The 24,973-nt window shown below is 38.1% G+C and overlaps 2 protein-coding genes and 1 non-coding gene across 3 annotated transcripts in view; 2 read left to right on the top strand and 1 right to left on the bottom strand.

The window, feature by feature from the left end:
- Positions 1-24,973, top strand: part of LOC126013250 (arylacetamide deacetylase-like) — a 124,813-nt gene that overhangs the window by 62,466 nt on the left and 37,374 nt on the right. The gene's annotated exons all lie outside the window — the stretch shown is intronic.
- Positions 4,982-24,759, top strand: LOC126013274 (arylacetamide deacetylase-like). Its single transcript, XM_049776295.1, has 5 exons — positions 4,982-5,145; positions 14,814-15,036; positions 21,155-21,224; positions 22,491-22,662; positions 24,123-24,759. Exons 1-5 carry the CDS (start codon positions 5,008-5,010, stop codon positions 24,714-24,716), a joined length of 1,197 nt encoding a protein of 398 aa, XP_049632252.1. The 5' UTR covers positions 4,982-5,007; the 3' UTR covers positions 24,717-24,759.
- LOC126014539 (U6 spliceosomal RNA) lies at positions 12,448-12,556 on the bottom strand. The gene has a single exon (XR_007497582.1). It is a non-coding gene; the product is annotated as a U6 spliceosomal RNA (small nuclear RNA).

The raw sequence follows: 24,973 nt of genomic DNA, 5'->3' as shown, positions 1-24,973 counted from the left end.
AATTTCTGAGTGCATAGCCAGGAGTAACCCCTGAGCATCAAATGGGTGTGACCCAAAAACTAAAACAAAAAAATAGTCAACTTATACACTGGAAAATATGGTATTTGTCTTATGTTTTCTTCTCTTCCCGAACCTCATCTGTTTTTGTTCTGATTGGTACAAAAACCTACAAGAAAGTATCTTGTCTGGGATAGAAGCTCAGGTCAAAACCAGGGTTCAGACATGATGGAGCCTGGCACTCTCACCTCCAAATGCACCATCAATATAATTTGGTACAATTCCTTTCTGCAAAGTCATCCTAAATAAGGGGAATGTTTACATATAGAAACAAGCTTAGTTAAATAACTATATTGAAAACTATCCTAACAATGATAATGTATGAGGGAAATAGAAAGCCTGTGTAGAGTACAGGCAGGGGTGGGGTGGGGAGAAAGGAGAATTGGGACATTGGTTATGGGAATGCTACACTGGTGATGGGGGTATTCTTATATGACAGAAACCCAACCACAATCATATTTGTAATCAAGGTGTTTAAATAAAGTATTAAAAAAAGAAACAAGCTCTTATCTACTAGGTTTAAGAACTCATAGATTTTATAATACAGGAGTTCCTCCCACCTTGAATATATGTCATGTGGCCCCAACTTAAACTCCATGTGATTAGATAGCGACCAGCCAACCCCAATATCCAGATCTCAGACATAGAACTAACACAGTTCTCTGCAACAGCTCCAGGAACCAAACTCCCTCTGGGACATTGTTAATACTGCTCAGACAGCAACATGCACCAGTTTTTTTTAATTAAATAAATAATTTTTATTTTGACCAAAGTGTATTACAAATCTTTCACAGTAATATTTTAGGTACATCGTGACATTGAATCAAGGGCTTTCCCACCCCAGTGTTGTCCTTCATCCACCCCTGTTCCCAGCATGCTTCCCACTATCCCCCTCCTTTGACACCACCCCCCCAGGGCTGGTAATATAAGTGGTCCCCTCTATGTCTAGCTTGTTGTGGATTGGGTTTCTATTCTGTTGTGGTTGGCTTTGGATTTGGTGTTTAAGTCTGATCATTTTTTTTATTTCTACTCAATGTTCCATTATTTCCCTCTCAATTTGTGAGGCAGAACAGGATGTTTCAAGTTATGTGGTTCTGTTTGGAAAGAAAAAAAAATAAAACAAAAAAGGGGGGCAAAAATCAAACAAGCAAAAAAAATGAGAGTTCTTCTAGAGGCTATAAATGTCAATTTAAGAGTAGAAAGGGAAAAAGGAAGAAAAACATAAAAACAATACAAGAAAATCAAACAAAAAAAACCAAAAAGCACATAGAAATAAAAAGAACAACCAAACAGTAACCACAATACCAAAATAAAAACAAAATGAAGCACAAAAAAAAGAAAGAAAAAAACCAAACAGCAACAACAAAACAAAAAAATTAATCTGTGTTTGTTTGGTTTTTTTTGCATAGGCACAGTAAGTATTGAATGAGAGATTAGAAAGGGAATTCCCTTGGCCTAAGAGTTTCTCCGCCCTTGAAACATATTGTCATGGGAATAACTATAGGCTCTGTACATGCTCTTTTACTCTCTCCTAGGTTCTTTTGTGTTGTCTAGAAACTTTCCGCTCAGTCATGGATGATAAAATCAGGCCTCTGTAACTAGAGATCTTAGTATTTGCACAGGTCATAGGATGGAACCTAGACTAGAGTCTTTCTTTACAGTTCTAGAAGTTCTGTTCCATCAATGTTGTTTTAATCAGTCTTCTGTAGTTGGTGGTCTTGGTTTTTGCACTGGTCCTAGGGCAAAGCCTAGGATGTCTTTCATTATGTTTCCAGAAGTTCTGCTTAATTGCAGTTGTCTCAGTCAGGCCTCTGAAATTAGAGATCTTGGTTGTTGTTCGGGTCGTTGGCCAAATATGTTCTGCCCAGTCATGGTTGTCATAGTCAGTCTTCTGAAGTTAGTGATCTTGACTTTTGCACAGATCAAAGATTTATCAAGTGATAAATCTTATCCTTAGGTGATGAGATAAGACAAACTGCTTCTTAGACCAAGTTGTTGCTATTTCCTCATTGTCAGAATGTCTTATCAAAACTGGCTCTTGTTGGTTCAAAGCAGTGTTAAGAATGTCCCAGAGGGAGTTTGGTTCCTGGAGCTGTTGCAAAGAATCGCATCAGTTCTATATCTGAGATCTAGGGTTAATGGTTGGACGGTCGCTATCTAATCACATGGAATCTAATTTGGGACCACATGACATATGTTCAAGTTGGTAGGTGCCCCTGTATTATAAAATGTATGAGTTCTTATCCCTAGTAGATAAGAGCTTGTTTCTATAAGTAAAATTTCCCACTTTTTAGTGTGCCTGTGCAAAAAGAAATGGTGCTATATTATATTGCTGGTGAATTTGGGGTGAGAGTGTCATTTCTGTGCCCTGGCTTTGCCCTGAGCTATTATCCCAGGCAAGACTTTTTTTTGTAGGTTTTTGTACCAAGCAGAACCAAAAAAGATGTAGTTAAGGAGGAAAAGAAAGCAAAAACAAGACAATATATCTATCTACATCATCTATCATCTATCTATCTATCTATCTATCTATCTATCTATCTATCTATCTATCTATCTATCTATCTATCTATCTATCTATCTATCTATCTATCTATCTATCTATCTATCTATCTATCTATCTATCTATCTATCTAACCTATCTGTCTGTCTGTCTATCTATAAAGGAAAAGTAAATAAAATGAGTTTAAAAAGGCAATTAAGGGAACAAAGTGATATAGGAGACTACCTTACGTTTGGGGATAAAAAGAATAAGAGGTAGTATTATAGAGGTATTAAACATACAAAGGAAATATAGGCTTCCCCATTGTCTTTTGAGATGGTCTTGTGGAGGATGGAATCCAGGGCACATTTTCATTACACACTCTGGTCTTGTTGAGTTTCAGAAATGATTTGCAGCAGAATGGGCTTGGGTAGAGTTCTTGCACTGGAATCCTTGTGGAGCTGAATTAGGTATCAAGCAACAGTCCACATTTTGGGAGGATTGAGAAGGAGGGCCACAGAGCATGAGTCAGCAGGAGTGTTGGTTGTAGTTTTTTTTTTTTATTGTGATCATATTTGCTTACATATCCTTCACAGTAGTATTTTAGGTACATATTAACATAAAAGAAGGGGAATACCCATCACCAAATTTCTCCTCCCCCCATCTTAGTTCCCTTTCTGCAACTCATATCCCCCCCTCACCCTCCAGACTGATAGAGTAGGTGGTCCCCTCTTTGTCTAGCTTACTATTAGTGGTCATATATCTGTTAGGTCCTGGTACCCTCTCTTGTTTCCCCCTCTATTTAAGAGGTGAAGCTAGATAAATCAAATTATGTGGTTTTGTTTGAAGGGAAAAAAAGCAATAGAATGAGGTACAAAATAAGAAAAAATAAAAATAAATTTAAAAAAGCAGTCCTTCTTCCTCCTCCTTCCTCTTCTTCCTCCTTATCATCAATTCAATCTATGTCAAATAAAACCTACACTGATAGTTTCTTTTTAGAAAAGGAACTTTGATACATAAGATGCACCATAACAATACTACATAGCATACCCTCCCAAATAGGTAGAAGACTGGATTTTGATAGTTGCTGCGATTGCAAGCATTTTGAAGACAAGGGAAATTGCAATCATAAACATATATATATATATTCATATTAGCCAGTTTACCTTAATTAATGAAATACAGTATTACAAAATAAATATGTCACTTGGACCCTACACTTTAGGAGTGCAGAACAGGAACTAGCCTGGTTTTTTAACTTCTCCATGTTCCTCTGGGAAAAGCCCTCCTTCTCCTTGAATCTTAGATTTCAAATAAATAAGACTGGCTCATTGGCTCTCCAAGCCCCTTGTTTTCTTGAACACATTTCATACTTAGTTTTCCACTCTGGAGAAGCCCGTGCTCTCTTAAACTTGTATTTTCTCTTTGTCTCCTCTTATCTTTTACATTAAGTTCTGCTTAATAAAAACAATTTTGTTTCTCCACCAAATTCCCACACCACCCCAAGCAAAACTTGTTGAATAACCATCTTCAGCTCACAGAGTAGTGCTGTAGCATAGGCTATGCCTCTTTAGGAATGGCTTCTTGGACATGAGACCTTCCTACTATGCCTAGCCATGATGCAGGCAGCTGTATGCCCACCAATGCTGGCACTGTCCAGTGTCCTCCACTAGAAGAGGGTCTGAGAGGGAACCTGCAAAATGAGTGAACCAGGCATGTCTCCAACTCTACTGCTTCACTAGCTGTGCTTTTGACAAACTACTCTGTGAACATTAGAGATGAGACTAAGCCTGGAATGCCAGCCACAAGGCCTGTCTGAGAAGCTGCAACAATTTTCTGAACTTCCTTGGGCCTCTTTCTGTCTCATTATAGAAGGTTGTTGTAAATAAAACATGAGATTTAGTACACTAAAATATGGGTTATCGACAGATGTTCAAGAACTGCTAGCTGTCTTCATGATTGGTATGCCATTCTCTTAAGATTAGCATGATTTATTGGAGAATGTCATTGGTGCAAGACAGTGAAATTGGCATAAAAATGAATAACCACATCCAGTGGCTCATGAATACTTTCCCATCTATTTTAAGCTATCTGTCAGGTTTTTTCACTTTGAGGATTGTTATTTGAAACATACACCACATTCACTATATTGACATACATATTTCCTCATGAGTATTCTGCCCAAGTAATTGTGTGACAAATTTATATTTATTGACAACCTACCAATCTAACACATTCAGTGAAAAGGGCAGTTGTGCCAGGAAGTTTTGCTGTGTAGAGTTAGTTACTCTTTTGTATTTCTTTAAGTGTAATCATTCCTGGAATCACAGACAATGACAGACTGGGCTGAGGCTTTACAATCTGAAAGTTAGGCAACATATAGAAATTGACCAATGTAGCTGGGTGAAAATTCAGATTGTTGCTTCTGCACAAGTGCATCTGCTGTGTCTCTAAGGAAGACAGGAATTATCATGGGCAGAAAAGTGCTTTTGTTCCTATTTGTGGGGGTCCTAGGTGCATGGTACCTGTACACACCTCTACCAGTGAACAACGAACAGCCTTGGGAATTAATGTGCATGGATGTAGGTCTTAAGACTGTATCAAATTTGGTAAGTGGAGAATTTTATAATTTGTAACACATAGAAGTTTAATGTTTTAGTAAAATTGTCTTTTCTGCTTTCTTGAAAAGTTTACTTTTTTGTTCGTTTTGTGGGCCATGCCTGATAGTGCTCAGAGTTTCTTCATGCTCTGTCGTCATAAATAACTCCTGGCAGGCTTATGGGACCATACTAAATGGCAGAGATTGAACCCAGATTGGTGGTTTGGAAGGCAACTGCATCACCAGCTGTGCTATTGCTCTGTCCCTGAAAAATTCATTCTTAAGGTTTGGCAACTGATTTCAAAACCATATATTTAACTTCCTTAAAGCATACGTGCGTAAATAATATGAAAGTAGTGGCAGGAGTTTTGATTTTCAATATTAAAAGACAGTGTGCTGTTAAGAAAGTGGAAAGTCTCCTTGCAAGTGCTGGGCTCAGCAGAAGGGTTGAATAATAAACTATTCTGTTCTGATACTCACCCAGGACTAGGCTACTTAACAGACACATTTCTAAACTGGCTGGCATTGAAAAATCAAGGAATATGGTAAATATATGGTTCCCAGGCCAGACAGAGCTGCTGAGAGAACAGAGAAGGCTTAAGTTGCCTTTCTGCTGAGGGTGATTACTTGGTATCTAGGATAGTCATTTCCTCCTTTTACTTTCTCTGCACTGAACTACCTTCTGATGATAAAAACAAACAAATAATAAATAAAAATAAAAGCCATAGGTCTTGGCTGGGAGGCAGTGGCAATGGGAGCACCAGTCTTAGATCCTTTGCCCTATGGCAGCACTGGGGCCCTTGGCCCTACAATTCTGTCCTATCTGCAGGGAACCTACCTCAGAATTTGTGAATTCACCCAAATGTGCTAGGGCAGTTGGACAATCAGGAAATTGTAGGGAAGCAGGTTTAACAGCACAGACTGTGTCAAGTAGAATGGCTGGCATATATAGAAATTTGCCCACACCGAAGAGTTCCAAGGGCAATGTATTGTTCTAGTGGGCCAGCGATGGTCAACTTCTGAACTTCTGCCTCACCCTTGTGTTTGAAACCTAAGATTCCCAGAGAAGCCAGAGAATAGCCAGAGAAGAAATGGCCCCAGGCTGATGACCAGAGATACTTTATTTCATTCTAACAATTCTTATATAGAACAAGAGATGTTGGATTCATACCGGGTACAAGAGATGTTGGATTCATACCGGTGGCAGGGCTAAGGACATAGCAGAGGACTGTAAGGGAGAAGAAAAACATAAAATTTGGAGCTTAGGAATGTCTCAGGAAAGTCACAGTGGTAATAAAAGTGAGGTTGGTAGGTAATATCCATAACCAGTTTTCTCTGTAAGGAAGGAGGGAAGGTCTGAATTCAAGCCTTAGAGTAACCATTGATTATGGGAAGATAGCACCTATCTTGTGGTGTTCTTCCCCAGTTCTGAAATGGTGTCTCTGAAGCTTTCTTCTCAAGGAGATACCACATAGAAGTTACTCTATAGGGCCCCCAAGAATAGCTGTTCTCTGGGGTTCCAACTGACAGGTGGTTTTGGAAACAGCTTTTTCCTGGGTTTTTTCCCTCAATGGTTCCCCCTTTTATGTTTCAAAAATTCGAGAAATTAAGATAGGCTTGATGACTCATACTCTCTACATGGACTAGGCTTTCCACAAGAGGTAGGATCCCAGAATCAGTAAAAGAAACATGATAAGTAAGGTCATACCAGCACTGCCACCAGTGTGGATGAGTCTTTGCCACCATGATCTCAGACCAAGGCCCTTAAATGCACCTGAAATTCTCCAAGCTAAATTATCACAATAAATACCTGGGAGTTCATCTCTGAACACTGGAGCAATCTCGTTCTGAAGGGCATAAGTATTCTGAGGCATATTTTCTACAAGTCCTGCCACTGGTATCTGACATGGTCCCATGTTGAGCTGCCAATTATAACTTTGGGAGGTTATACAAAAGGAGAAATTATTCTCTCACAAAATTGTTTTTAAAAATATTTTTTCGTTTTAAGATATTGAGCCTTCCTGCATCCAGAGCAGGGCTTGATGCAAAGAATCCAACCTTTGTTTAATATTGTGAATGATAATGATCTGGATTGTTCAGAAGTGGTGTGATTCATTCTGCAATGTTTGATAAAATCACATTTCTGAGCTGAGGTTATAAGAGCCATGCCTACAACGGCAGTGGTAGCGGTAAGAATTAACCTCAAGAATATCAGGAGTATCAGGAGCCTGAAGTATTTCCAGGATCATTGGAGTAGACTTGTCACAGTCTCTGTCATGAGTACTGCAGGATCATGCTGACACTCTCAGGTCAGGGTTACTGAGAGACATCTGAATGACCTAGCTTTAAGTAAGATCATGCTGCGAGAAGAACCTTGCACTGAGAGGGAAAAATTAAGACAGATAAACAACGCACAATCATGACAAGCATGTTGCTTAGAAAAAAGGACAAGGGCATGGGTATTTTTTAGTATAGATAGAGAAAATGTGATACACAAGAGACTGGGGATTCTTAGAGGTTATTTTCTTTTTGAAGGGAGTCCTTTCTGATAAAGCAATTACTGATTAGCAAGATCTGTGATAGCACAGCACTAAGGCGTTTGCCTTGCATGTTATGTTGCCCACTGGCACAAACCTGTGCTAGATGCTCAGCATCCCATATGAAATCCCTAGACTGCAAGGAGCGATTTCCGGATGTAGATGCAGGAGTAACCCCTGGACACTGCTGGGTGTGGCCCCCAAACCAAAAAAACAAAACAAAAAAATTACTAAACAAGTTAAATTATTAAACACCAAGATTACAAGTTTTTTTAATATATAATACAGAACCTACTAATTTTCTAGAGTCAAACTCATTTCATGCTTTAAAAGAGTTTGGATGATTTTAAATTAATTCTAACTGAAGGGTTTTTTTTTTTCCCTCTATGGGCTCAGAAAAATGATTTTATACCAAAACCATATCACTGAAATGAAGCATGGTTTTCTCTAAACTCTTAAAATTAACACAATAAACCATCTTTAGTAAAGATGGCTTTTATTTTGCATAGATGCAATAAGAAGTGGGATAGTAATTTATAATCTTAGATTTAGTTAAATTAGAGCAGGGTAGCCTTTCCTAAGAAGTTTTTGGTCTTATTTTTCAATGTCAGGCCTCATGTTTGTCTTTTAGTTTATGTAACCTCAGAGATCCTTCTAGGTTTTAGAGGAGATAGAGGCTCCACTTCTTTCATTTTCTTCAGGTGAGTGTCATTGACTGTTACTTTAAGATGTCACCCCTGTAACCAATGTACTTGAGCTCTTGGGCTATTCCATACCATAGCCAAGGTGGCACAAAACCTTTCCCACGGTCTATAAGAAGACCTCTATGGAAGCCACATGTTGGGAGATTAGAATTTACGGCCTGTCTCAGAGCATCTGAAGCTATAGTCAAGCCATATGACAAATGTTCAGGGTTCTGTAAAGACCCACCTGCAATGTTTAAATTTGGGGATTAGTAGGTTTTTAAAGGAAGAATTAGAGTATGTGAATTTTGTAACTTTTATTTTAGTAAACAGACAATTTGTTACACTGCTAATAGATATGAATCCATTTACCACTTTTCAGAAAGATATTCCGTTTCACTGGATATATGCAAACAAAACAATTTCAATGAAGTATTCACTCTAATTTAACTGATTTCCCCTTTTATCCAGTAAACATATTTCTATTTATTATCTTTATCTTTCTTGTTTAAAATACTATCTAAACTTATTACCACATGCCCCTGGTTTAACCTTTTATCTTACTGAGCTTGAGTTTGATATCTCGAGAAATTTGGAAATAAATTGACACTCTTACAACTAGCATGGCGAAATTGTATTCATTTTTTTCAAAATTATAAATGTTATTAGTATATGCTGAAATAATACATTTAAAACAGCTGAATAAAATATCTAAGTTAATTGGTTTAATATTTTAAAAATATTATCTAGAACATATTAAGCTGTTCATATGCCTAGTAACATTCCTACATTATATTTCTACTAAGAAAAGTAGATTATTTATTATCTACTATATTTTTTATTATCATCCAAAGGCAGCACATGTATAGAAAAATTTCATGACTTCATCTCTCCTGATGGCTGCATAATATTTCATTGTGTATAGGTACCACAGTTTCTTTATCCAATCATCTATTGAAGGGCATCTTGGTTGTTTCCAGAGTCTGGCTACTGTAAATAGTGCAGCAATGAATATAGGTGTGAGGAAGGGAATTTTGTATTGTATTTTTGTGTTCCTAGGGTTTATTTATAGGAGTGGTATAGCTGGATTGTATGGGAACTCAATTTCCAGTTTTTGGAGGAACTCCATATCGCTTTCCATAGAGGTTGGACTAGATGGCATTTCCACCAGCAGTGAAAAAGAGTCCCTTTCTCTCCACATCCCTGCCAGCACTGTTCTTTTTTTTTTTTTTTTTTTTTTTTTTTTGGTTTTTGGGCCACACCCTGTAACGCTCAGGGGTTACTCCTGGCTATGCGCTCAGAAGTCGCTCCTGGCTTGGGGGGCCATATGGGACGCCGGGGGATCGAACCGCGGTCCGTCTCCTAGGCTAGCGCAGGTAAGGCAGGCACCTTACCTCCAGCGCCACCGCCCGGCCCCGCCAGCACTGTTCTTATTCTTTGTGATATGCCCTAATTTCTGTGGCATGAGCTGGTACCTCATAGTTGTTTTGATTTGCTTCTCCCTGATGATTAGTATGATTAGTGATGTGGAGCATTTTTTCATGTGCCTTTTGGCCATTTGTATTTCTTCTTTGAAAGTGTCTGTTCATTACTTCTCCCCATTTTTTGATGGGATTAGGTGTTTTTTATTCTTGTAAAGTCCTGTCAGTGACTTGTATATTTTGGATATTAGCCCCTTATCTGATAGATATTGGGTGAATAGCTTCTCTCACTCAGTGGGTGACTCTTGTATCCTGGGTCCTATTTCCTTTGAGGTGCAGAAGCTTCTCAGCTTAATATATTCCCATCTAATTATCTCTGCTTCCATTTGTTTGGAAAGTGCTGTTTCCTTCTTGAAGATGCCTTTAGTCTCAATTCATAGAGTGTTTTACCTACATGTTGTTCTATATACCTTATGGTTTCAGGTTTGATATTAAGGTCTTTAATCCATTTGGATTTTACCTTCATACAGGGTGATAACTGGGGGTCTGAGTTCACATTTTGCAAGTGGCTAACCAGTTGTGCCAACACCACCTGTTGAAGAGGGTTTCCTTGCTCCATTTAGGATTTCTTGCTTCTTTATAAAAAAAAAAGTAGGTGATTGTATGTATGGGGAACATTCTCTGAGTACTCAAGCCTATTTCACTGATCTGAGGGTCTCTCTTTATTCCAATAACATGCTGTTTTGATAACTATTGCTCAGTTTAAAGTTGGGGAAAGTAATGCCTCCCATATTTCTTTTCCCAAGGAGTACTTTAGCAATTCAAGGGTGTTTATTGTTCCAAATGAATTTCAGAAGTGTTTGATCCACTTCTTTGAAGAATGTCATGGGTATCTCATTAAATCTGTACAATGCTTTGGGGAGTATTGCCATTTTAATGATGTTAATCCTGCAGAGGATCTTCCCAATGAGACTAGGCCCTAGAATTTACATATCAAATAACTATTCAATGTAGGTGAGAAAGAGCCCTGCTAGAGGGCTGTGAAACAAGAGCTAGAGATGTTTTTGGTTTAGCAAAAAGCAGGTTTTTCAAGAAACCAGGAGGAGAGAGACAGAGATATTTATGATGTTTATGTAGTTTTATAATGTTTATGTAGATTTTTGGGGGGACAGAAATAATTGTTTACCATCATAGAGCTAGACTCAGAAAAAACAAGCTGCTGGAGCCAGGTTATACTAGAAGTAAGAGTCACAAATAGACTAGCCAGCGGGGAGCTTTTGGCGGGCTTTCTTGGTACTGAAATTTCTTTGTTTGCAGGATAGCTAAGGCCGAATTGATATAGTAGAAAAGGAGACAAAAATCAAATAAATAAAAGTAAAGATATATATATATATATATATATATATATATATAAATTATATATAGTATAAATATAGCCAGTAATCCACAAAAGGGTCAATGACTTCTCCAACTGGCCTTCTGGCAGATATTTCTTGGGAGGAAAAATTAGGCATGGCACCAGGAAAGCCAAAAGCCACTTCTGGTGTGTGCTTCCTTTTGCAGGTAGTGACAATGGAGGTATGTTTTATTTGTCAGGATGTGTTCTATCCTGGAGAATTACCCAGGTACATTGGAGAAGAATGTGTATCCAGGTTTCTGGAAATGGAATGCGCTATATATATCTGTTAGGCCTTTTTCTTCCATTTCTCATTTCAGAGATAGTATATTTTTGTTGGGTTTCAGTCTTGTTGACCTATCAAGTGTTGACAGGGCTGTGTTGAGGTCTCCCTCAATTATTGTGTTATTATTGATGTCCTTTTTCAAATTGGTCAATAATCGTATTAGATAATTTGCTGGTCTCTCATTGGGTGTCCATATGTTTAGTAGTGTGTTATTCTTCCTGTTGCATGTTTTCCCTGTTTAGTACAAAGTGCTCATTTTTGTCCCTTACATCTTTTCTGAGTCTAAAATTTGTGTCTTCTGATATTAATATGGCCACCCCAGCTTTTTTTAAAGGTGTTGTTTCCTTGGATGATTTTCCTCCAGCCTTTGATTTTCATAAAATGGAAGCTGATTTTCCTTCAGATGGATGAGAAAAAGATGAATATGAAGCTCATGAGATCTAGATGGAATCTACTCAAGGATGGTTAATGGTTTTAACTGCAAGGTTTAGTTGAGACTGTATCTTGCACACATCTCAGGCAGTCACTAAGCCAGCTTTATTTTTATTTATTTATTTATTTATTTATTTATTTATTTATTTATTTATTTTACTGATTTTCAGACTCAATGTCTGGAGAGGTAGTAGTTGATTTATCCTCATCTGATAGATTGAAGGTTGAGATAGACAGAGGAGATGGAGGTCTCTCGAATTTGGTGCCAGTAGTGCATGGTAAATTACCAGTTCTGGGAAAGTTTTTAGACAGAGATTGCTTCTCCACTGGGAAGCCACCTCTCTTTTATCATGGGCACCAGATGATCTGAGGGGCTAATATTCTTAGTTTGTCTATTTTTTTTTCTTATTCCTCTTAAGGGTTTCAACAGGAGAAACTTTATCTGTTTCATCTTTAATCCTATTGGTGGGTCCTTTACTCATCTCTTTTCCTCCCATTTCACATCTGGTATCCTCCTCTTCAGTGGTGCATTCCAAAACCTGATAGATAATGGAGTCAATAATTGCCCATGTCACCCAAAATCGCGTGCCATCCTTGCATAGTGGCCATGCTAATCTTTTTTGTATCATTTCAATTTTAGTATATGTGCTGCTGAAGTGAGAGCAATGTCACCCAAAATTGAAGGGCATCTGAGATCCCCCCCTTAAATGCCCTGTAAACATCTTCCTTTTCCAAAGTTTGGTCACACAGGTTCCTTTGTCTGGGAATGAGAGATTAGCTTCACAGACAATTTTTATACAGGGCTAAGCTGCTTCTGGGATTTCCAGTTGTGCTTAAAAAATGCAGGACCGAGTTAATAAAGGTCTCAGTACATTTAGTCCAGCATGAGAGAAGTTGAGAAGGCTGGGTGTATTCCTGTTTCAGTCCCATTTTAGCAAGACAGGTAAAGCCAGGAATCTAATTCACCATAAACCTGTAAAATTAGTTATCCCACTAGCATCTCTTTATGGGGTTAACCAAATGCAGCCCTTCTACCTTTGGGAGTCCCTCTTGATAAGTCAAATGTAATGACCCAATTGACCAGCGAGAACCCCTCAGCTGATGACAGAAAGAATAGGTCCCAAGTGGCTTCCCAGTGGAGAAATGATCTCTGTCTAAAAACTTTCCCAGAACTGGTAATTTACCATGCACTACTGGCACCAAACTCAAGAGACCTCCATCTCCTCTGTCTATCTCAACCTTCAATCTATCAGATGAGGATAAATCAACTACTACTCTCCAGACATTGAGTCTGAAAATCAGTAAAAAATATTATTTCAATATAACAATGCCTATATAGGACAAGAGAAATTGGTATATGTGCAGGGTGACAGGATCAGGGACATAGGTAAAGGTTAGCCAGGGAAACAGGAAACACCAGGTAGAAGCTAAATACAAACATTGGTGAGTAAGAATGTCTTAAAAGCATCACAGTTGGTAATAAAAGTGTCTTGTAATATTGATAGGTAATACCCTTCACCTGAACTCTGAGAGTGTGGAGGTGTTAGCTCCAGACTCAGAAACCATGCCAAAAATATTACACGGAGATGAAGAATTATGTGAAAAGGCATAGGAGTTTATTCCAGCATTCTGGGGCCAAGCATCCTTGGGAGTATGGTAACCCTGACAAAAGCTTGTAAGTCATTTTTATGGGAAGTCTAGGGGGTTTCTACATAGTCATAATTAGACTTTAAAATTATACATTTGTAGTATACTTATCAGATAAATGCTTAAGTTTGGCTGTATATTTAGCAAAATTTAATCTTATCTTTACAGAACCAAGGTACATTGTTCAGTTCCTAAGTTCTTCTGAGGCCACCTGGACCTTGTGGTTTTTTCTGGTATACACTTTGTTCTCACAAAGTCAGGTTGCAGAGATTGGTAACTATAATCTCAGGTCGAGTTTCAGTTTCACACACTATGACCCTGCATATAGTAAAGCTAAATTACAGAAGGAGGACAAGGAATTAACTCTAAATTAGACTTGCTTCTAAACTTAGATCCTAAAAGCAAGGCCTAGAATTAAGCCTGAGAATAATAACTGATCATGGGAAAATGGCACTCTTCTTGGTGCTATCCTTCTTCTTCTCTAAAATCATGTGTTCAAAACATTTTCTTCAAGGAGAATCCCCAAGCAGTTGTTCTATGGAGTCCCATTTGCCAGGTACTTCAGGAACAGGGAAGTTCCAACAGAAATTAATACACACGGAGCATGAGGCAGCACACCTGTGAAGAAAACCTCTGAAACATATCTACTCATGTATGTTAATGGAGATAGAAATTGGATCATTATCTCATCTCTCTGTTAGTGTGATGGCTCAGGAGTTTACAGGGAGAAATCTCTGGGGCACAGCCTCTGCTAAACAGTTCAGTTTGGGCAGGCTGTGGAGTTTGTAGCTGCACAAAGGATGGTTCAAGACTGTCTTGGTCCTATCAAAGATTGTTTAAGAAAAAGATTATTTCTTTTCCTTCCATCTTTGGGAAGTTCCCTGGTCAGTTCTTCAGGACTACTCTCAGATTCACCTGCTGCTGGAGATTTCTCCCTCGTCTTGTACAGCAGCTGCGGTATGTCAGGTGACCACCGTGACCTTCTCTGTCTGTGCCTTTGAGCCCAAAATTGATACATCAAATCTGACAATTTGTCTTGTTCTCTTACTCTAATTTATGCTTATTTATACCAGGCAACTTGGTTTTACTTTGCACTTAAAGAAGGAAGAGTTTGCCAAGTGGTCATAACCTATAATCCTGTAGGGCACCTCCTGTGCTAAACCCTGGGCTGTGGGGCCTTCTTAGGATTCAGACTATTGGGATGTCTCTCTAACCTATGCCTGTGTACAATTGCCCTAACGCTCATGGCTGGTTCTACTCTTGTCTCTCTACTTAGATGCTATTGGTTGAGCTATTGGGAATCAGCCACTTCATGACCAGTAGCTTATTCCTTATGAGATTTCTGGAGACCCCACCCACTTCTGATGAAAATGTTACTGTGGTGGACACCACTTTCCACAACATCTCTGTGCGTGTCTATGTGCCAAAGAGGAAGACCAAGACACTAAGAAGAGGCATATTTTATATTCATGGTGGTGGTTTTTGTTTGGGAAGTGCTGGTATGTATCTGTATAAATATTTTAACATGCAATTTATTGAGTTGTTGATTCTAATTTACCACTATAATATATTTGTTAAAAATTATCCCTTATTATTGGAATTGTTCCCTCGGACCCCAGAGGCACCAATAAAACATTGTGGCATTGTTTCTCTTTTGCATAGGTGCATTAAAATGGGAAAATACTACACATGCAAACAAGCTATTATCTAATAGATATAGTAACACAAATTTTGTAATGCAGTTAGGCCTATACCCTGAACACTGGCATAATGACTTGGATTAGTACATTGCCCATACACCCCTGAACCATCTATGGAAACAACCACAATGTCTACATCACCGGGAGGCAAACCTCTACCAGAGGAGACCCTGCCGCTACCCTGGCATGGACTTTACTTCAAGGAGTGTTCACTTCACACCCAGATGACTCAGAGACAGCAGCAACTTGCTTGCAGGGCAGAAAGCTTCGCATCTGATGGTGAGGTGAAACTGGAGGACGCTCCACTTCCTAACATCGACGAAACACAAAAACCACACAGAGACCAAAATCTTTCTGGCACAGAAACCAGAATCTTCAACAACAGAAACAGGATAAAACAGCTAATGTGTGAAAAAAAAATTCTCCGTGACCACAGAAAATGAATCAGGGGTTGGACAACCTAGTATGGCTGGAGCCCAGAGTAGGTATTATGTCAGAGAACTTCAGGGATAAGGTCTCATTGTATTTAGAACAAGGCTTTTCCACCCATTTTACCCATATTTTGCTGGGCCCACCCAAATAACAATTACCACTCTCACACTGCTATTGCTGTATTTTTTTTAACTCTTATTCTTTAAAAAAAAAGAGTTTACTAAACTTTCTACTGGTGCTTCATTAATTCATTGTGAGTCAATAGTTTTAAAAAGTATTCTTTTCTTTCTCTTCCATCTCTTTAGTTTTCTTTCAATTTTCTATTTTTAAAAAAAAAACATGTTGCTTTTAGTCTTTCTAAAAATGTATGATTATCAGTAATGTCAACTATGTAATGCTTTTTAAAAAATAAATTAATTTAAAAATTATCACAGGTATACAAGTTTAGCCATCCAAAAGTGATTTACTTGGAGTTATATTAGTTTAGAGGATTATTACCATTATCCTACAAGGCAAAAATAATGAAAAGCTATAGCTAGTTTCAGAAGAGAAATAATGTTTTGAAGATAGACATTCATTATTGATGCTATTAATTGCAGTTGCAACAAAAATTAAAAGGAAGTGAGTGGACAGTGGAGGAGAAATGAGGAAAGGGGCTGGTGACTCCAGATTTTAAATAAATCCAGAGGCAAGGGAAAGCTAAATAAGGATATGGGAACAAAACATAGACTTGAACTAGGGTGCTTTTAACATCTTATACTTAAAATAACTACTTTAATGTTTACTTGTATATTTAATATATTTTACTTTTATATGTCCAGATCGAGATGCACTTTATACATTCACTCTAGATACTCTGAAGTTTCTGTCTTTTTAAATAATTATTTTAGCACCGTGGTTATAAAGTTGTTCATGATGGGGTTTCTGTCATAGAATATACACCAGTGCATTTTCCCACCACCAATGCCCCCACTTTATCTCCCATCTACCACCTCCACATGCTTCTGGGGAAGGCACTTTACTTTTCACTCTCATTCTCTTTCTCTCTCTCTTTTAACACTGTGGTTTGAAATATTGCTAATGAAGGGTTATCATGCATATCTCTTTATGCAGTTCTTGTTTAGAGTGACAACTATCATTGTTATAGTGGACCCTTCTCTACCCTAACTGCCTGCTCTTGGTGGCTAGCTTCCTACTATGGACTGGTTCCCTGGCTTTCATCTCTATTCTCTCTGGATGTTATTTTTTATTTTTAATTTATTTAAAGAAAATGCATTACATAATTGACATAAATGATCATAATATATTTGTTTTAGAAAGACCAAAATCAACATGATTTAAAAATATAGAAAATTGAAAGAATAACTAAAGAGATGGAAGGGAAAAGAAAGAAAAAGTTCAGTAGCAAGTATATTTTGGAAAATTATTGAATCACAATAAATTATTAAAGCACCAGCAGAAAGTTTAGTAAGCTCTCTCTTTTTTAAAAAAAAAAGAATAAGAGTTTAAAAATAGAGTAATAATGATGTGAGAGTGGTGATTGTTGTTGTTTGCATAGGCCCAGTAAAATATGGGAAAAATGGAAAGAAAATAAAGCCTTTGCTTAAATACAAGGAGACCTTATCCCTGAAATTTTCTGGCATAAGACTGACTCTGGGTTCCAGGCATAGTAGATTCTCCAACTCCCAAGTCATTCTCTGTAGTCTGTGTGTAATTTTTTCACACATTAGCTGTTTTTGGTGTCAGGTTTTTGTAGTTAAAGATTTTGGTTCTGTGCATTTCCTTCATCAAAGCCAAGATGATGTAGAGTATCCTCTAGTTTCACCTTACCATTAGATGCGAAGCGTTCTGCCCTGCAAGCAGGTTGTTGCTGTTGCTGAGTCATATGGATGTTAAGAGAATGCTCTTTGGAGTAAGTCAATGCCAGGGTAGCAGTAGGGTCTTCCCTGGTAGAGGTTTTCTTCCTAGTGGTGTTATAGACAATTGTGGTTGTTTCCATAGATGGTCAATGATTCAGGGGTGTACAGGCAATGCCAATTCTTCTGGGGCCTGAGCCAAGTCATTATGCCAATGTTCAGGATATAACGTCAAACTGCATTAAAAATATGTGTTCCTATCTCTATTAGGTAATAGCTTGTTTGCATATGTAATATTTTTCCAATTTATTGTGCCTATGCAAAAGAGGAACAATGCCACAAGGTATTATTGGTGCCTCTGGGAGTCAAGGGAACAAGTCCGACAATCCCCTTAACTTGGTTCTAACATGAATTCTAAAGTAAAAGACTCTTCTATCAGAATTACATATTGAACAGATCACAAAGAAAAAAACAACAACACCAACAACAAAACAGTGGGCAAAATTGTCACTTTATAAGAGGATATAAGAGTTATAGTCATTAAGGGAATACATCTAAGATATTCAAAGGAGATATAAATGTCCTTTTATTGCTAATAAAATAGAATAGAAATAGAAATAGAAATTAGAAATAGTTGGGGGGAGGTGTTGAATTCAGGACACCACTTTGTGATTTGGCCTTCTGGAATCTGCAAAATAACTATGAGTAGTCCCATATCAAGAAATGTCTTTGAGTGGGGACTTCTCATAAACCTAGTATGGTAGCAAACACAGTTACACAGTGAAGGAAGGTGGAGGACAGGAGGCTTCTGAGAGTAGATAAATTGGAACAGACTATTGGTTTCATAACAGGCTGAGAGTCTATTCTTTTACTTTGGGAGCTGGTTGGCAGCTGGCTTGAATGGAGATAATGATGTGCTTCATGAGGAGCCAAGAACTGAGGGTAAACATGGTTAAGTGTGGGATAATAGGCGGTGGGGGTGAGTAAGTAAAGGACTAAAAATAATCATCTGGGTAGTGAGCCAAGAGGGGAAAAAAAGTATACAGCATACACATTCTGTATATGAGAAACAGATTAAACCCAATGATATCCTAATTATTTATACATTACGCATGGGGGCACTAGCCCCCACTCAGTTTCAGAATGGACACTGGTGTGAAGGAAAGTTGCCTGCAACTTCCAGGAGCCATCTCCTCTTGTGCTGTGTGGGGGTTGGAAAAAGCTGGGGTCCCCTTTAAACTATTTCCCAGCACCCACCTCAATGTCCCCCTGGGTGTGCACTCATGGATAGCCCTGAAGTTAGTGAGGAAGAAGATGGAAGGCTTCTGGGGTGGCCCAAGCCCTGCAGCACACCTAAGCTTGGTACAAAGGCCTTTGGCATGGAGGCCTACCATTCCCCATGCTAACAAAAGCTCCCCACTCCCAGAAGGAGAAAGAGTTCCTTAGTGAGCTGGAGAACTGGAAGCTCACCAGTCTTCACCCATTATTCTCCGGATATTATTACCATACTATTCTTTCTTTATTTTTTTACATCCCACAAATGAGTGATATTATTCTATTATTATTACTACTATTATTATTTATTATTCTCCATTTGACTCCTTTCACTCAGCATAATAATCTCCATATATATCCATGTGTAAACAAATGTCATGACTTCATTTTTCCTAACAGCTGCAATATAGTCCATTCTGCATATGTACCAAAGTTTCTTTAGTCACTATTCCTTTCTATAAATCTAGGCTGTTTCCAGATTCCAGCTATTGTAAATAGTGCTTCAAAGAAAATTGGTATTTAGAGGGCTTTTCTGCATGGTGTTTTTGGGTTTCTAGGGTATATCCCTAAGAGTGGATTGCTGAGACCTCATATGGGAGCACTATTTCTAATGTTTTTAGGATTATTTATATTGATTTCCATAAAAACTGGACTAGTCTATAGTCTCACCAGCCTTAAATAAGAATCCCTTTCTCTCAACATCCACACTGGCTGTTCTTGCTCTTTGCGATGTGCATCAGTCTTCATGTTGTGAGATGATAACTCATTGATGTTTTGATTTTTCATAACCCTGATTATTATTGATTTGGAACTTTTTTAGGGAGGTGCATATACCCAGTGACACTCAAGAGTTACTCCTGGCTATACACTCAGAAATTGCTCCTGGCTTGGGGAATCATGTGGAACGCTGGGGGATCAAACTGTGTCTGTCCTAGACTAATGTGCATGCAAGGCAGACACCTTACCATTTGAGCCACTGCTCAATGGAGCATTTTTATGTACCTTTCTTCTTAAAGAAAATGAATGTTCACTTCTCCCCACTTTGGAATGGGTTAGATTTTTTTCTTGCTTGGCTCTACCTTGTATATCTTACAAGCTGCCCTGTATATCTTAGGTATTAACACCTTACCAGATAGGTTTTGGGTGAATAGTTATTCACATTCCACGGAGAGACTTTGTATCCTAGTCATTATTTCCTTTGAGGTGAAGAAGCTTCTTAGTTTAATATAGTTACATTTGTTTATCTTTGCTTCCATTACCTTGGTCAGTGATGTTTCATTCTTAAAGTTGTGTGGGGTTGAAAACTCTTTACTCCTGCATTTAGCATCTATAGATTTTTTTTGTCTGAAGTAAGTTGGTTATCATTTCTTGGCAGAGGTATATATAGCTCTGGGTCACCTGTAAAGGTCCTGGGGCCTGTCCTCAAACGGAGGACCAACTTATGTCTTCAGAGGGCAGTAGAGCCCCCTTACCATCAACTGCAAGTTGATTGCATGATCCCATCTCTCAATGCAGTGAGGTCATGTTTCCAGAATAAAGGCTGTCTGTGAATCAGCTTAACCAGCACCAGATATACACATATACACGTAGAGAAATACAGTGTTTTCTTCAAAGATCTGTCCTCCAAGCTTGGGCATATTTGCTACAGCTGACAAAACAGCTAACAGCATCCTCAAACAAAGTGTACTAGTCTGGTGCTTTGTTTCCATGTGGGAGAGAAAAACAGCCTTCATCTAAACTTAAAGGTACTTAAAACTGTACATGGTAAATGAATCAGATACTGTGTGTCCAAGATTGTGCCAGCTGTAGGAGTGCAAATTCTGCCCTCTTCTTGCCTTTAATTCTGCTGTGTCCTTTTTGACATTCTCACATCCTTATATGTCACTAAAAGTCTTGTGTCTTTTATGGTCATGGGAGACCTAACATTATCTCTGTAGCAGACTGTGCTGTTCTCATACTGACACCAGCCAGGGTCAGAAAACAAAATCCTTCTCTCCTGCATGAGACATGAGCTGGACAGTCAGTCTAGCTCACTCCTCTAACCTAGCATACTGTTGCTTTCATTTCTGGGCCTGACCTTACTCTTGTATCCAATGATTTAATCTCCCATTGCTTCATGTTCAGTTCATGCCTGTTTTTCAAGCATCTCACACCTGCTAAGTGAAGGGAAACAAGGCTAATTTTGAGAATGAAACTGGTCAGAATTGTGTCATAAGCCACTGTGGAATGTGCTGTGAAAAGACACTAAGGATAAGTAGGTTATACTGGAATCTACAATTTCTGTTTCCAGAGACACTCCTTTGTTGTAGGAGATTCATTCACTCACCCACTGACTTCTGTTTTTTTCATTCCAGCATTGTATGGGTATGACCGTCTATCAAGATTGACAGCAAACAGACTGGATGCTGTGGTCATTTCCACCAAGTAAGAAAATTACAGACTCTGGGCCTGGTAATTGAATGTCTTTTGTGAATGCTACTATTATTCCTGCATATATGGTCTGCATCTAGGGAGTAAGAGTAGTAAACTTGAGTTTGCTGTGAACCCAGCTAGTTAGAGTCAAGAACTGCCCATGGAGTGAGGGGTGGGTGTGGAGGGCTAGGAGAAATATTGTGGGTTGTGTCTCACCAATATGGATTTTATCCCCTTTGTACCCTAGAGCACACAGTGGGTCAATTCTCTGAACCAGTTCCACTGTCCCAACATAGTGCTCGTTAAGGATGTTGCTATGTGACCATTGTATGCATTCTCATTTACTTTTCTCATATACAATCTGATGTTATAGAAGAATTTCTCTAACATATAGTTTTTTGAGGATCACATGATAAATCATGATTACATCTTTAGTACAATATATTTCAGGATATAAACCTTTATTCAAAATAATTACTTACTAACTAACATGAGAATATATATATAAGCTACCTCAAAAAATTCTAGATCAATAATCAACAAAAGAAATGAACCAAATATAAATTAATAAAACTATAAATGAGCTTATTCTTGACCCTCTGATACCATAATCATTTGATTATGTTGGAACAAAATGTCTATAGGTAACTAATACACTAAAATTATAGAAATTTTAAATCTGGGCGAAGTTTATTTATGAGAAATTATTCCCCTTTTTATTTTTTCATCTAATTCAATGCTTACATTCAAGCCTTTCCTTGCATAAAATCAGCATTTGTTAAACCTTTATACCCAGATAATAAGAAGACATATATGTAGAGACAGATATAGACTGTCTCTGGACTTGACAGCCCAAAATATCAAGTATTTTAAAATAAAGTTGACTTTTGTTTCTAGCATCAGAAAGTATGTGCCTATATACACAAGTTTAAAATAGAAAGGGAAAGTGTTATTCTGTTGTCCAGATACCAAGAGGCACATAGTCAGAGTGAGTCAAAATGCCCTGACATCTTTCAAGTATGACACACGGGGAACTGCAAACCTTAGAAGTGAAATGCAACACTTTGAACCTGTAGGCCATCAAACTCTCAGAGGATCAGAGGGAGAAAGGCAATGAGCTGGAGGCACAGGTAGTTGATACATTGAATAGCCCTAATTGTCTTCTGTAGTGCCCCAAGATCTGTGTCTCCAGCTCATAAAGCATTGTCAATGTAAATGGAGCCCCATTGTCATTCAAAGAAGCAATTGGCATGAAGAACATTGTTATTCTGTCCACAGCTACCGACTAGCTCCAAAACATCACTTTCCAGCTCATGTTGACGATGTTTATAACACACTAAGGTGGTTCTTGCGTCAAGCTGTTCTTCAGGAATATGGTGTGGACCCTAAAAGAATTGGGGTATCTGGAGACAGTTCCGGAGGGACCTTAGCGGCTGCAGTGGTTCAGCAGGTAGGGCACCGAGACATTGTTCACTCTTTAAAATATTCTTCAGTTAATGGTCATTATTTAGACAAAATACTAGTGGGAAAATAGTATTAAGTATACAGTGTTATTTGCTTTAGAGAGACACAGAGATTAATATCAGAAAACATATATAGATTTAGTTCTTTTCTTCCTATCTTCTTTTTTATAAAGAGCTTTCTTTAAGAATTAACTTAAGCATATTTAACAACATTGGCTTAGGACCTTTGGGCTTCCTTGTATTGGGGATATATGTTTAAAATCCTGTCACTATCACTGGGAAATCCAGTGTGAAACAGTTATTACTCCTGAAAGCTGAAGTGCTAGAAGTTTTCTTCATTGGAGAGGACAAAATAGAGAGGCCACTTTTATAAATAAGTTCCTCCTACAGGGATGACTGTTTTCAGATATCAGTTATAGAATTTTCCTATGGATGATAGCTAAAACTGCATACTCATTAGCTCATACCTGACTAAAGTATTCATAACTCTACTTAGCTTGATGAATTGCAGGTAAAAACAGTTTTGCTATTATAACCCAGGCTATTATTCAGGGCTGGAGTACTTTTATAGACAGCATCAGGATTGTCTTTAGCACAACTTGCTCCATAAGTATAGCATGGAGTAGCTGTGTGACCACCCTCCAAAAAAAGCAAACAAAAATAAAATTGAATACTAGTAATCTGACCTAAGAAATAAATCAGGTACTTTTGGCTCAAAAACGCATGTTTCAAGAGAAAAAATATTTGAGTATTTTCTATTTAATAATAACTTATTAAGACTACATTTAAGTCTAATATGCAGATAAAAGAAGCACTGTCGTTGTTTATTTTTTGACTGTCTCATTTCTATTTGCATTAAACATATGTAAATTTGGGCTGAGTATGATACATAACCTCATCCTTACAGTGCAAGGAAAGCTACCTTCTCTGTCATCTGTTCTACATAGTTTGGAAACTTATGACACAAATATATCCTTCAGACAGGGAATAGGGCAAAGGATGAATCAGAAAACCATTTGCTAATTCAAGAGCCCCTTTACTAGTAGTGTTTATGTCTCCAGTGACATGACTTGGAAATATGGCTCCTAATCTGAAACACTGATAAGACAGAGTATTATGGGAGTCATCAAAGAACTAATAAGATACAAAAAAAATTTCTAGGGCAAGAAATTTTTGCAAGATTTAAGAAGAACCTAGGTAACTCTAACCTCCAGTGCCCATCTGTTCAGAGAAACAGGTCAGTGGAACTAAAAAAGCTTGGGGAGTCACTATGGGATAGATTTAGCCAGATTTAGACAGAGTATCAAAAACTACCAAATTCTCTAAGAAAGCTCTTATTTTTTTGTGTCTAAAAATCTGTCCTCTTGGCATGTCTGGCTTATTTTTTAATTTAAAAACATTTCTGAATGAAAACACCTTTTGAACAATCACTATAAATTGTTTTCAGCTCACACAAGATCAAGATGTCAAAGTCAAAGTCAAGGTTCAGGCTTTGATCTATCCTGCTCTTCAGGGTCTGGATTTCGATTTACCATCCTACCGTGAAAAAGCAAACTGTCCAATTCTGAGCCGGTGGCTCACGCTCAGGTTCTGTAGTGAGTATATTACTACAGACAGATCTCTGGAGAAAGCCATGTCTACCAACCAGCACATACCTGTGCATGCAGCTCATCTTTTCCAGTTTGTTAATTGGAGCTCCCTGCTGCCTGAGCGCTTTCGGAAAGGACACATTTATAAGAAGCCGACTTTTGGCAGTTCTGCACTGGCAAACAAGTACCCAGGGCTCCTGGATGTGCGGGCATCCCCGCTGTTGGCCAACGATACACAACTACGTGGCTTACCCAAGACCTATGTGCTCACCTGTGAACATGATGTTCTAAGAGATGATGGTCTCATGTACATCACCCGTCTTCGGAATGTTGGCATTCTGGTGACTCATGATCACATTGAAGATGGATTTCATGGATTGGTTTCTTTTGGACTAAAGTTTGGAGCTAGAGCAGAAAATCAGTATATCAAGTGGCTAAGTGAAAATCTCTAGTAAGAATCTAAGAAGTGGTTGTGATAAATTGAAATTGATGTTTCATTAATCAAGACATTATTAGGTATCAAAGAGTTGATTGTGGAGACAATGTGGCTTTGTTTGGGTCTCTAGAACAAGAATACGTGGTGTTTGTGTCAATTGCTTCAGATCACTGCCATTTGATTCTTTTCCTTCCTTACCCATTTGCTTCTATATTTTCCTTTAGATATTGCCCATATCATAGATTTCTCAGTCCCAGACCTAGTTTTTGTATT

Source organism: Suncus etruscus, chromosome 7 (assembly GCF_024139225.1).
Source record: "Suncus etruscus isolate mSunEtr1 chromosome 7, mSunEtr1.pri.cur, whole genome shotgun sequence".
Lineage (NCBI taxonomy): Eukaryota > Metazoa > Chordata > Mammalia > Eulipotyphla > Soricidae > Suncus > Suncus etruscus.
Note: the sequence above shows the minus strand (reverse complement) of the source record. Positions and strands in the feature narration are given on the sequence as shown.

Bases quoted from the DNA above. Each gene is read 5' to 3' on its own strand.
- LOC126013274 (XM_049776295.1), top strand. From the start codon at position 5,008: ATGGGCAGAAAAGTGCTTTTGTTCCTATTTGTGGGGGTCCTAGGTGCA. The intron at 5,146-14,813 runs GTAAGTGGAGAA...CTCTCTACTTAG, and splicing joins TTAAGACTGTATCAAATTTG to ATGCTATTGGTTGAGCTATT. The intron at 15,037-21,154 runs GTATGTATCTGT...TTTTCATTCCAG, and splicing joins TTTTTGTTTGGGAAGTGCTG to CATTGTATGGGTATGACCGT.